This window comes from Oxyura jamaicensis, chromosome Z (genome assembly GCF_011077185.1).
Source record: "Oxyura jamaicensis isolate SHBP4307 breed ruddy duck chromosome Z, BPBGC_Ojam_1.0, whole genome shotgun sequence".
In the NCBI taxonomy this organism is placed as follows: Eukaryota; Metazoa; Chordata; class Aves; order Anseriformes; family Anatidae; genus Oxyura; species Oxyura jamaicensis.
This window is the reverse complement of record NC_048926.1, coordinates 51458916-51472196: the sequence shown is the minus strand read 5'-3', so window position 1 is coordinate 51472196 and position 13281 is coordinate 51458916. Positions and strand designations below refer to the sequence as shown.

The following is a 13281-nucleotide window of genomic DNA, read 5'->3' as shown; positions in this document are numbered from 1 at the left end:
GTTATCATTATTCTTGGCTGCATTAGGCAAAGTACGGACATCAGGGCAAGAGAGGAGATCCTCCCCCTCTACTCAGCATTGGTGAGGCCACACCTGTAGTACTGTGTCCAGTTGTGGGCCCCCCAGTACAAGAGAGACCTGGACACACTGGAGAGTCCAGTGCATGGGTACCGGTATGATCAAGCGACTGGAACATAGAATCATGGACTCAGAATGATTTGGGTTGGAAGGGACCCTAAAGATTATCTAATTCCAATCCTCTGCCATGGGCAGGGACACCTTCCACTAGGCCGTGTTTCTCAAAGCCCCGTGCAGCCTGGCCTTAAATGCTTCATGTTGAGCTTCTCATCAACCAGCACCCCCAGGTTCTTCTCCTCAGAGCTGCTCGCAATCCATTCTCCACCCACCCAGTTCCAGTTTCCCTGGAACCTTCTCTTCTCCAGGCTGAACAACCCTGGCTCCCTCAGCCTGACTTCATAGGAGAAGTGCTTCAGCCCCTTGATCATCTTTGTGGTTCTTCTTGTGCTGGGATTCCCAGAGCACTTTTCCTGGGACTATACAACAGTCACAGTGTTGCAGAATAAAGAGAATCCATATTCTATGAAAACATCTTTAAGAATAAGCATCAATTCAAAGAATGCTTAAGGTTGGAGCGTGTCTGTGGAGGTCATCTGGTCTAACCACCCTGCTCAAGCAGGGACACCCAGAGCAGGTTGCCTAGGACCATGTCCAGGCAGCTTTTGAAGTTCTCTAAGGAGGGATACTCCACCACCCACACAGTAAAGAATTCCTTCTTGGTGTTCAGCGGGAACCTCATGTGTTTAGGTTTGTGCCCCTTGTGTATTGTCTTGGCACTGAGCATCACTGAAAACAATTCACGTTTATGGGGGTCCAGAGGAGGGCCATGAAAACATTCACAGTACTGGAGCACCTCTTCTGTGAGTAAAGGTGGAGAGGGTTGGGTTTCTTCATCGTGGAGAAGAGAAGGCTCCAGGGAGACCTTATTGTAGCTTTTCAATACTTAAAGAGGCTTCTAACAAAGACCAAGAAAGACTTGTTACCCAGGCCTGTAGCAACAGGACAAGGGGTAAGAGTTTTAAACTGGAAGAGGGTAGACTTAGACTGGACATAAGGAAGAAACATTTCACTGTGAGGGTGGTGAGACTTTGGAACAGGACAGTGGGCAGTAGCCCAGAGAAGTCATGGGCACCCCGTCACTGGAAGTGTTCAGAGGCAGGTTGGATGGGCCTTTGGGCTGCCTGATCTAATGGAAGATATTCCTGCCTGTGGGAGGAGTTTTGACCAAATGATCCATAAAGGTCCCATCCAACCCAAATCACTCTACGATTCAAGCTGGTAGTTAGGAGCTGGCTTAAGTATAAAAGTTCATTTATTTTTTTCCATTAAAAAGATATGATTACTTAATTCATCTGAGATACAATAGGGTTTCCCTTATATAAATTACTCTTCTCTATAAACAGTTGCTGTGTTTGGAAATATAAGGACATGTTTGGAAATGTATCAACTGGAAGTTACTTGCATATATGTTATATTTCCAATTTAATAGGAACAACCTGAACCACATTCTAGAATTTCTTAATTTATAATATGGTGCTCAAGATGTGTCAGGTGACTGTGAATCAACGTACCACTGAGATATCTTTGCATGGCAAAAGTTTTCCTTTAGGCTAGAGTGCATGTCCTGTTAAATGAGAAGCTTAAGTTAATGTTCTTTGCCTTTGCAAATGGCAGTGTCTATGCATATAGTTAGCAAATTACTGTAAATTAGTTGAGCTATGTTAAGCTTAAATTTGTTTTAGGTCTGTGTAAACTGTTTGTCAGCTGGAGAAATGTCAGAGGTCTGAAGCAATTTGTGTTTGAATTTAGTATATTATGTATTCCTAGAATGATTGACATATTTAGCAAGTACAGAAAATACAGGAGACTTGTATTGGAAACAGTAACAGCCTTCTCTCTTCGATTTCTTTTCTTTCTTTTTTTTTTTTTTTTTAATTCCTGTTACAATCCAGTCATAGCCACTGTATTGGCAGGTTCTAGGCAAACGCTCTGTTTTGTACTACCCAGTGTGCCACTGTGATTCTGTGAGAGCTGGCTGTGGAGGACCTCTGCGGATGCTTGAGGCTAAGCTTGCACAGCTGGAGTTACCACACTCCAACCTCATGCAGGTGGCATCACCGTACTTGGTGTTCTGCTCCTTCTGACCACTGACAGCCCCGCTCCTGTCGGACAGCAAAGGGGAAGCAGTGGTAACTGCTTGCATGTAGCTTGGTGTTGTTAGTTGTATTAACAGTCACTATTTCACATAGGCAATAAACACCCAAATGCCTTAACACAATGCAATTATTCTGTGTTGATGTGTTTAGTTTGTCCTGACTGTAGCCGTGACATTAATAATGATAAAAACTTCCAGAAAGCCAGGAGACATCTGAAAAGAGTAACTTGATAGAGTGCAGAGGACTGGAAAAAAGCCTTCGTTTTCAATGCCAAAATAGATAGTACTTGCTGATCACGCTACAGTATTTGTTACGTACCTCTAACAGTCCTAGTGACTGAGTTAAATGCTTTGAGATATCATCTTCAAGTCATTAGTACAAGTACCTAAGTACATGAATAGTTAAGCAGTATGTTAAAATGTAGGCATTTAAAACATGTTTTCAACATGGTTTTGGAGTTAGTTTTCCCTGATGGGGGCAGGAAAATTAACTGGCATTGTGTAAAGATCCTAATACTTTAAATGTTTTAGAAAAGACACTTGATTGCGTATCCATGGCCTGAGCAGATTATTGTATTGTAAGGTGAGTGACTGTCAGCTTTAAATAATAATTGGGGATGAACTCACAGCTTATATTTTTAGTTTTCAAGGAAATGATCTTCTTAAGCCATTAAACAAATTAAGTACAGGGACAGAACTGTCTTTTGTAAAAGTAAGTGCAAGAGAATGGTGATGCTATCAGCAAAACAGTAGTATTATAGTAGTTAATGCTCTGACCTTCTCAAATACTAATGGATAGTATTGAGCCGCTGTTTTGCTGTGGAAAAGCAAATGTCTAGCTTGTGTTCTGTATCCTTGTGTGGCTAGTGGTTCAGTCACCTGTACCAGGTGCAGGCTTACAGCATGGGTTGTATTCATTCCAGGTCTCTTGCTGGGTTAAGAAGTATAGTAAAACAAGCAAGCTCTTATTTTCACATTACTGTTGAAAAGATGCAGCTTCTTGTCAGTGTTAAGAGTTTTGTCAATCTCTGTTGGATCAAACATTCAAAATGTGAAAGAATTAACCCATTAATAAACCTTGGATGTAAAATCTGAGAGGAAGAGGGAGAAGAGAGGAGACCAATGAAGGAAAAGAAGAAAGGTTGTTTACAGCATTTGCAGAAGAATGATAGGAAACCAGGGAGTATGGCTGGCATGTTGAGTGGATAACAGGTTTTAATTGTGCTGAAAAGCTGGTCTTTTTGAATCTCAGTAAATACTTACCATTTGACATCTGAAAATGTTGTTTCAGTGTATTTATTTACTACATAAGCAAAATTAAGAGCAATGATAATACTGCAGCTACCTGTTCTACAAATAATTCCCAGTCCAGCTGAACTGACAGGACAAATGCATTTTCTCATGCTTAGCTGATTGAGTTGCTAGATACATACTTATCAACAGCAAAACATTGCATGAAAAAAAGCTTATGAATATGCAGGAAAAAGAAAGCTCTAGAAGGTGGAGTTAGTTTGGATCACTAAGTTCATAACAGATTGGCAGCATCTGTCTGTCAGGAAGCAACAATGAATGTTTTGATATAGGTATTAAAATATGATTTCAAATGTGTTGCTACAGACGCTCTTCTACAGGAACAACCTTTGTCTCCTCAGGATGTTGTCACTCAGTCTTTGTGGAGAACACATGTCCCCTGGTTCATGGCAGCTAAAACTGTGTCATTTGAGCTGTTGTTTGCACTGCTCTGAAGGTGTAGGTTGTATGTCAGTGGTCTGCATAAACAAGTAAAGAGGGCAAAATGATTTTGGGGTAGGCTTAAATTTGTTAGGCAAAGCTCCACGTGTTACCGGGAAGGGGAAATAATTGAAAACAATGTCTGTAAAATGAACAACTGGACAATTTGCACAAGTTGTTGCTTATCAAGGTATCACGTGATTCCAGCAAGTTAAAACAAATGTCATGGTGACCTTACAAAAAAAAAAAAAAGGCAGACATTCTGTGAAGAGTTGTGATATGATAAAGAATAGTTTTAGCTGTGTATAGTATGTGTACCCCTGTATTCAGAGAAAGAACAGGGAAGAGAAGTGGGTCAGAAGATTAAAAAAAAAAACATTTTCTGCCCAGATTTTTCAGTGTCTTACTGTTGTAGACTTGTGCTTAAGAGTTTTTATGGATAAAATAGTTGTCTCTCATCTTCGTATTTGAATTAAGAGTATTTGTGGAGTTGCACTGGGAAGTTTTGTGCTGACATCTTTGAAAGACTGATATACTTCAAGTGCATAATCAATATATGACTGGAAACTACTATTTAGTAGTAAAAGCTTAAGAACAAAGTGTACTTAAGGTTTATGTTGTAAAGCATTTTTTTTCAACAAGACTGTTTCTGTGCTTTAGGTGAAGGCGCTGAAAGAGAAGATTGAATCAGAAAGGGGGAAAGATGCTTTTCCAGTAGCCGGCCAAAAACTAATTTATGCAGGTAATAGTTATTTTCAAGATGTTGTATCTGAACCTACCATATTTTTCTGTTCTTCTTTGACTTTGATTTGAATGTTAAGCCTTCTAAAGATGTTAAATTCTGAAAGGCAAACAAGTTTAATCAAAAAGAAAACCAGCAACAAACCTCATTGTCAAGGGGAGCTCTCAATCTTATATCAGATTTTTGGGAGGTTTTAATTGGGTGTTTCTGTTGTTATTTGTGCTCTCATAGCATAATACGCTAACAGTTTTAATCTTGGGTGCTGTAAAAAAAAATATTTAAGCAGACAGCATTTTCTGTTATGAGTTAACTCTTTTCTTTTATTCAGTTTATTTGTGTATATATCTGAAGCATTCCTCACTGTACCTCAATTTAATATATTATTTGTTATAGATTAACAACAGACACCCAGTACCAAACCCTTGTCTTTTAATTACAAGTACCTTTGTTTCTGCAATTTGTAATGCTTCTAAATTGTCACTAAAAACATGTATTATGTAATAGCAAAAAGCAGGGTAATGTCAGATAAAGACAAGAAATTACTAGGTTTGTACTAACATAGTTTGGTGAAATTTTATGGTAATGTTTTTCTATCATCTTCTACCTGACTGGTCTATTCTGTTATTAATACATAGAGACAGATTTTGTTTTCAGTTCATATCAACATTCCATCCCACGACCCACTCTTCTACTGCTTTTTCCTCTCAAGTCATGGTTGAAAGAAATTTTGGTGGTCTTCTACTTTTCCAGCTTTCTGCTTTGTGAGCAGTACTGGCTTTCTACTTTTATTAAGATAAAGACACTCATCACGGTAGAAAGATGATAATCACAAGATGAGTCCAGAGTCTACTTTTTTTGTAGGGACTTCCCACAGCTATGTTTCTTAGCAAATTTTGTCCCTTAGCTTTGAGTGAAGAGAATGCACATCAAGAACTTGAGCATGAGAGTCCCATATATAATAAAGACATGAACAAGGTAGAAGGCCTCATGTGATATATATATAATTGTATGACATTGTTAATGTTATGCGATTAAAAAAAAATCAGGGATTGTGTAAGATAATACAACGAATTCATCTGCAGCATTGTATAATCCACAAACAGTAGGAAATGTAAAAAATAAAATTTAAAATTGAAGTGTACTGTTAGTAATTGTTCTCTCGTATTTTCAGAACCCTGTCTTTACTCCTCAAAAATAAATTTTATTTTTTAACTTGGACAAGAGTACAACAGGGGTGCAATGGTGACATTTTTACATGGATTAAAATGAACTTTAGAAGTTTCATACAATGGTAAAGTGATATCCCAGCTGAACCTGATAAAAAATACCCCATTTTTAAACTATAATGGTTTCTCATTAAAAAAAAAAAAGTTACTGCTAGTCAGCAGTGATTAGTAATCTCTTGTGTTGTCATCTATATCAGTCTAGAAACCCTGAGTGCAGCCTGTCCAGAGAAGATAGGATGTCTGCATATATATGTTGTGCAAGCTCCTTCCCCAAAGTGCTTATACAGCAGAAAAGTGTAAGGCTGTGTAGGTTGTGAGTCAGATGTCGCACCACCTGCTACATGTATTATTACTGCTACAGTTTACATAATACATTCTTGATTATTGGACCTGAAAGGCCAAGATAAAACAAAAACAGTGGGGACTAGGACAGTACCTCCTAATTTGTGTTGTAAGTGCCGTAATATTTGTGTACATTTCTTGTTTTCCTTGCAATCATCAGTATAAGGATGTCTCCTACTAGTTAGTTAAATGGTGTATTCCACCATGACTGAGGATGGTTTTGAAAGTGTGTATTTTAATCTTGAAATGGGAAGTGATCTTTGGCACTTCTTTGGAAAATGAGTCAATTTGGAAAATTGGGAATCTTCCTCAGAAAATGAATCAATTAAAACAATAAAATATTTTCTGAAAACTCTGTAGTAGAATAATCAGCTCTAAAACTCACTGCAGCACAGACTTCATTTTATGATTTGTGGGATTTCCTTTGAAGTAACATATTCTACAAAATGCCTGTGTGGTTTAATATATTCTTAAGTTCTTGTAGAAGTGAGGTAAATAGCCACAGTGCCATCTCTGTTTACAAAGTGTAAGAAGTGGTAACATAAGAAGAAAATATTTCTAGTTTTATCTGATCATTGTCTTTCATCCTTCTATTAAGGTAGCAGGATGTGAAACAGTCATAGCCTTTTCAAATGCTTTAACAGTCATAGCCTTTTCAAATTCTTTTAAGAATGCATTTTTAAATTTGTAAAGTCATGAACTTACCTCAAGCAGATAAACTTACACTGTGGCAGGGAACCATAAATAGTTCTCTAAATTTAAGTGCTAACAGAAGAGAAAGACAGGAATTTTCTCATTATGTCTAGAGTATATAAGCAGGCATATGTTACTCAGTTCAGCTTATTGTATGCTAAAGTCTTTCCTTTGCATTACTTGTATCTCTGAGTTAAAAGTTAAGTAAATCTAGATTTTACACTTCTGTTTTGAATGACTTGAAGTCATGTTGATATTCAACGCTTTAAGCAAATGTCAGGCTTTCTACCAAAGTAGAAAGACTGTCTCCCAGCTAACTAGTACTGGGGACATAAAAGGAGGAAAATTAGTAGGAGCTATACTGCCTAAACTTCATGGCTAGAAGCCTTTGTGCAGTTATTAGTGTTCGTAAGCCTGCATAAGACTTGTTTTTCTGTTGTTTTGGAAGTGTGTTTTTATAAGGAAAAGCCAAGCTCATATAATAATCTGTTGAATGACTTCTTACAAATTTGCATCTGATTTATTTGCCAGGTAAAATTCTTAATGATGATACTGCTCTTAAAGAATACAAAATAGATGAGAAGAACTTTGTGGTGGTTATGGTGACAAAAGTGAGTAATCTGTATTTTTGAAAACAAAATTGCATTCACTTTTTTTTTCATTATGATGAGCGATGTATTATACATGCCTTGAAACCAGTGGATAGTCGTTACTTGAGAATTTTGGTCAGCAGTAAAATCATGTGTGAATAGATTTGAAATACTGCTTCTTAGACCTTGTGCAACCAAGTTGATTGTTGTTGCTGTTCTGTTCTGAATGTTTATACTGGAGAAAATATTTGCCACTGACAGACTTTGATTTTGCTATTCCTTCTTTCTTGTCTATGGGATATCCTCCAGGGATTTGTTTAAAAGGAAGACTGGAAGCTAGGTTATTACTAAATTGAATGTATAGAACTTCTTTCAGTCTTGCCCTGTTGCTTTTCATCAGCTTAAACCTAGTGGCTTACCAGAAAACATATGTCAAAAAATCTTTTTGAAGGACCGCAATGTTTTGAAGGACCGCAATGGCAAATTGAAGTGAATGATTGTGACACATATTTGAAGTATTTCTACTCAAGCCACTGATTTTCTAGGCATTCCAGACACTTGGAATTTGAATAAAACTGGCTTCCTCCAAGTCTTGAGATACAAGGTTAATTTTGGAGTTAGAGATCTTCTTCCTGACAAAGAAAACCTATCTTCCTCTGAAGTGAAAACACTTCATTCCTGTCCAGTGTTGGCTCATTATATTCTCAATTTTAATACCACTATTGTTGTGCTCTTCCTGGACAAACAAATGTTCTGGTCTGTGGTTTGCCTGGAGAAGAGGCATTCATCAGTGGAAGCAAACAGGTATTGATAGGATTTCAGAGTTCATCTTTCATTGTATTTATAGCATAAGAAACAGAGATCCCATGAAAAATTGCTAAATCCAATACCTGTTACATCAAAGGACCTGTATTTTGGAGTTGGGCAGTTCTCCAGTATTATGGTCCTTTTGTTAAGTCTTTTGAGTATATTCTGTGCAAGAGATGTCTGTTGCATAAGTACACCTGCAAATCTTTTCGGATGCTCAGAACTATTTTCGTTTGAGCTTTTTTTTTTTCTATGGATACTTGTTAAAATCATGTTTACCATGTCTGCCGTGTTGGAAGCTATTCATTCTCAAACTCTCCTTTCAGACAAGGAGGAAATACATTTTTCCTAGCTTAAGAAAATATTATCTGCAAGTGATTTGTCTTGAATAAGTAGTTGTGTTATGCTAAAGTTCAATGGTTCCTCTTGGTCAGGCAGGAGCGTGGCTCTGCCATGTCAGTCCATAAGGGTATTTGTAGGTAAGGGACTACAGTGATACAATTTTCAAAAACGTGATTCCATAACTTAGCCAGGGGCTGCAATCATTTACATCAAATAGGATTAATACATGTTTCCAGTAGTGAGGTGTGAAGATTAAATCACAGTTACATGTGAGTTTTTGCAAATCTAAATTTGTTGCTGTAGAGCTGGTAACCCTTGATTCTGCTGGATTTTTGGTGCTCACTACTGAACTCAAGCATGTTAAATGTTATTTATGTAATGCTTTAAATGTAAAGACAGTGTAAGTAAAACTTGTTTCAGGTTAAGCTTGAATCTCTTAGCCTTAATTCTTACCATCTAATTTTCCAGAAATAGTATTTACAATGAAAAGTGATTTCTGCCTTTATCACTTCTTTCCAAATGTGAGTGGTGAGAAAACCTTATGCTTGTTACGCTTGTCAGAGCCTCTTGACAACTGCTCCAATTTCATCTGAAAAAGCACTTTTATAAAGCACGATACTGTTTTCATATTTAGAATATTACAGTCTATAAATATTTAGACCTTATCTTTGCATTTCACATTATATGAAAACAGTGTGAATGCTTAGGTGTCTGAATAAGCACTTGGGTGACACTACCTGTTGCCTGTTTAAACACAATATTGTTGATCTGTTGAAATATTTTAATGTTATGCATGTTTGTTGAGGCAGGAATGTCAAGCAAAAATGGTCTTAACAGAACTTAATCAATGTATTGACTATAGAAAGGATTGGTTTAGGAGTCTTGTGCTGTGTCTAAATTCTGTTGTCCTCCAATAGCCCAAAGCAGCAGCTGCAGCAACTCAGCAGTCAAATTCTACTGCCACTGTCAGCTTGACAAGTGCAGCTCCCACACCAGTCCCTGCACCAACCCCTGCAGCTGCTCCTGTCCCTACCACTCCAGCACCAGCAGCAGTTGCTTGTGAACCTGCACCTGTGAGTACTCCTAAAGATGAGAAGCCAGCAGAAAAAACACCTGAGGCACCAGCTGCTGTCAGCCCATCATCAAATGACAGGTATGAATGAGCTTTCTGTTTGGCTTCTCTGTCCATTTCTGTTGCTTCTAGCTTTGGCTTTAAGTTGAATTTTCCATTGCAGTGTTAGTCCAGTCATTTTTTCTGTTCTGCATATTTTTTCTGTTTAACTCCAGTCTCTGACTAAAGTATAATATTACTGACTGTAGTGTGTACCCTTTTCCCCTTGTACCTTTTCGTGTGGGAATGTGGACTTCAGACTAAATTTGTGGAGTAGGGAGTTTAATGACACAGGGCTTATGCTCCCTTTAGGCATTTCAGAGTTACTGTGGCCCAGATTTTCTTTCAGATGGATACTCCCCAGTGTGGGGAGCTACTGTTAGCAAAGCTCTTAAAAGAGGTGTGTCCTGTCTTGTTCATAGACTACTGGCTGTGTTTTCAATCATACTGGTTAGCTTTGAACCATGCTACTAAGTTCTGTGTTGCTGTAGGACTCTTAATTTTTGGAAAGAGCTTTTTCTTCTAAAATGTAGGCTATAGTATTGCTCTTGATCATGTAATATATTAAATCCACAAACTAATTCATTCTGAACAATACTTGGCCCATCTGCAGATAGTTGTGGGAGTTGAAATAGCTTTTAACCTCAATTCTCAACATTCAAGAAAATCAAGTGTGAGTTAGAGGTTACATTCCTGTCCTATACTTCTGGCTTTGCTCACCTAAAATTGCTTAAGCATTGCATGGGATAAAAATGTTGTTAACTATAACCTAATGGCCCTCGAAGTACTGCATAACATCAGGTCTTCATTTTTCATACACTGGCTTGCAATTATTTGTATATTATTTATGTGAGTGGTATTGCACAAGACATTAATTTTTGAAATGGTGGTATTTAAATACCATCAAATATTTATTTGATTTGGTGATGAGGAAACAAAATTAGCAATTGGCAAGTATCCTGAAAATCTCAGCAGATTTCTTGCACTAAATATATTAACTGTTGGTTTAATTTTGTAATTCTGAGAAATGGACATCTTTTTAATGTGGTATGTAAATGAAACTTCAGTTGTCAATAGAATAACTTAAAAGTTTTAATGTTAACAAGTAGGATTTTTACTGCTCAGTTTGTTCAGTGGGTTCAAAGATTAAATCTTCAGAACTGGAACACCTTTCCAGATTTTTCACGTAGAGACTGCAGTGTTGTAAAACCTGCATGCGGTAAGGGAATCTCAGTGTAAAGACATAGAAGAAAGCAACCGACTAATCTGACAAATACACTGTAGTTAATGCCTCCCTGGATTTTTCTGACTACTACTTGTTTTTGATTTGCTTTAAAAGTTAAATTACCTACACTGGTGAAGTTTTTTTTGACCCTTGGCTGGGCAAGCTAGTGTCTTCTCTTGCCTTTGATCTTTTTTAGTTTAAGTCTTACTGGTGATAGATACTAGTTAAGCATTTTGCTAGAACAATTTTTTTCTCACTGAAAAAATGAATCTATATGCCTTGTCAGATATTTAATGGCACCTTCTGCAGACTGATTCAGGTTAATCTGATGATCTTTCACTAGCTGCTGTCAGGAGTTGCCAGCTCTGGTAGCCTGATAGATGTGAGGCTGCTGCAGCTCCATGTCCCCAGGTCCATGAAGTATCAAGATCAAGCATGTAGTCCCAGTAGAGTTATACTTTTCCCATCTGGCTGCTCAAGGGTGAAGCTCACTAGTGGAAAATACATGCATGCATACATACGTAGAATATGAATCCATCCAGTAGCTTGCCTCAGTCTATTCCAGTAGCTGGACCCTAGATCTACCAGCCTCCACAGTTAGCATGCAACCACCTGAGCTCTGCAACCCAGCTCCAGCTGCTGATATTCATGCTCTCCTTGTACACATGTACACATGTGCATGGTGTGTCCGTGCAGGAACTGTCTGCAGACATGCGTTATACCACGTATCTGGTCCCTACATCCCCTGGTTGCCCAGTTGCCTCAGGCATAAAGACATGAACAAATAGATCTCTCCAGTGCCTGGCTGAGGCCTGTGATTGTACCTGTAGCTGACCCCCGGACATTACAGGCCCTTCAGCAGCTGACTCTGACTTGCAGCCCTTCCATACCTAGCTCTTAAGCCTCTTAGCCTGCTCACCAGCTGATCGGGCTTGACATTCACTGGTGAATGCACACGGATGTGCGTAGGCATCCACACAGTACGCATGCACTTCAGTCTCTTCAGTTGCTGACATCCCAGGCATGTGGGCCCCTGCGGCTCCTTCTTCAGTGGCTGGCATTTAGACCTCCATACACACACATGAACAAAGGACAGACACTCCTAATCATGAAAAAAATGTTAAAAATAGAGTTTAACTAGAAGTTAGAACAGACTGGTGATCGGGTGCAGGGCATGGCCAGTCAAGTGCTGCTTACATGTGACTGACCATTTTTAATCCTTTCTTCCCTCTTTTTTTCCCCTCATACTTCTCATCCACAGAGTGCCGTGGTACTTCCTTTCCCCTGCTTTTTGCTCTTCTCCTAAATAATCCATAATAAGTCTTGCACAATCTCAAAACCCTTTTCCTGGCAATCCACGTGTCCCATCAGCCTGTAAGTAGCAAGGGCCTGGGTGTGTAAGGAGACCTGGAGAGCCTCTCCTATCCTGTTGACCCATTGAGGGTGTCACCCTCAGTCTATGGGGCTGATAAGCTTCAGCTTGTAGTCCTGACAGGAGCCAGGACAGGGGGCTCCCTTTGCTCTGACTGGGCTATGGGGGTTCCTCAGCCTTCTGTTGTGCCTCTGTGCTCCTTGGTGAGTCTTTTATCCTGTAGCATAACAACTTTGATAACCTGAAAAGGAATGATTGCAAATATTAGCAGTTTATTTTACTGGAAAAGTGGGATACTGAGATTTTAATAAATGCTTCCCACTGACCTCCTTGGGTACTCATGGGGGTCAGACTGAATTACACCAGTGACTAAGGGGAAGCAGTTAACGAGATTGCTGTGTACTTTTGAAAAATCCAGTGTTCTCCTTCCCTTTGAAGTATTCAAGCAAACAGATGGCTAATCCCTGAACAGATGGGTAAGAGCCAAAATACTGGGGAATAGAGGGGGGAGGTTGGTCTTTACGTATTAAAAGTGGTAGTATTGTAAGTTTGCAAAATCTTGTCTCACTGTAAGTCCAAGAAAAAATTTTTGGAAAGCCTTTTTTTTTTTTTTTTCTTTTTGGTTTTTTTTTTTTTTTTTTTTAAAGAAAAAACAAAAGGGGCCACTTAGAGTTACAGCTGCTGCTGCTATTTTTGAAAAATAGGAAGTTTTCCAAAGTTTTGTAATTACCATTGCACTTGTCTTCATCTTACAGTACAACAGGTGATACATCTCGATCAAATCTTTTTGAGGATGCTATAAGTGCACTTGGTAAGTGGAGTGTTTTTTTAATGTAGACATTACTTTGGTGCAGCAGAAACAAATGA

General features: G+C 38.5%; 1 protein-coding gene across 1 annotated transcript in view; it reads left to right on the top strand.

The window, feature by feature from the left end:
• Window positions 1–13281, top strand: part of RAD23B (RAD23 homolog B, nucleotide excision repair protein) — a 40843-nt gene that overhangs the window by 12328 nt on the left and 15234 nt on the right. Inside the window, exons 2-5 of the mRNA XM_035309593.1 lie at window positions 4625–4706; window positions 7499–7578; window positions 9624–9859; window positions 13170–13225. Coding sequence (XP_035165484.1) covers window positions 4625–4706; window positions 7499–7578; window positions 9624–9859; window positions 13170–13225 — 454 coding nt within the window. The remainder of the gene's footprint in view (window positions 1–4624; window positions 4707–7498; window positions 7579–9623; window positions 9860–13169; window positions 13226–13281) is intronic.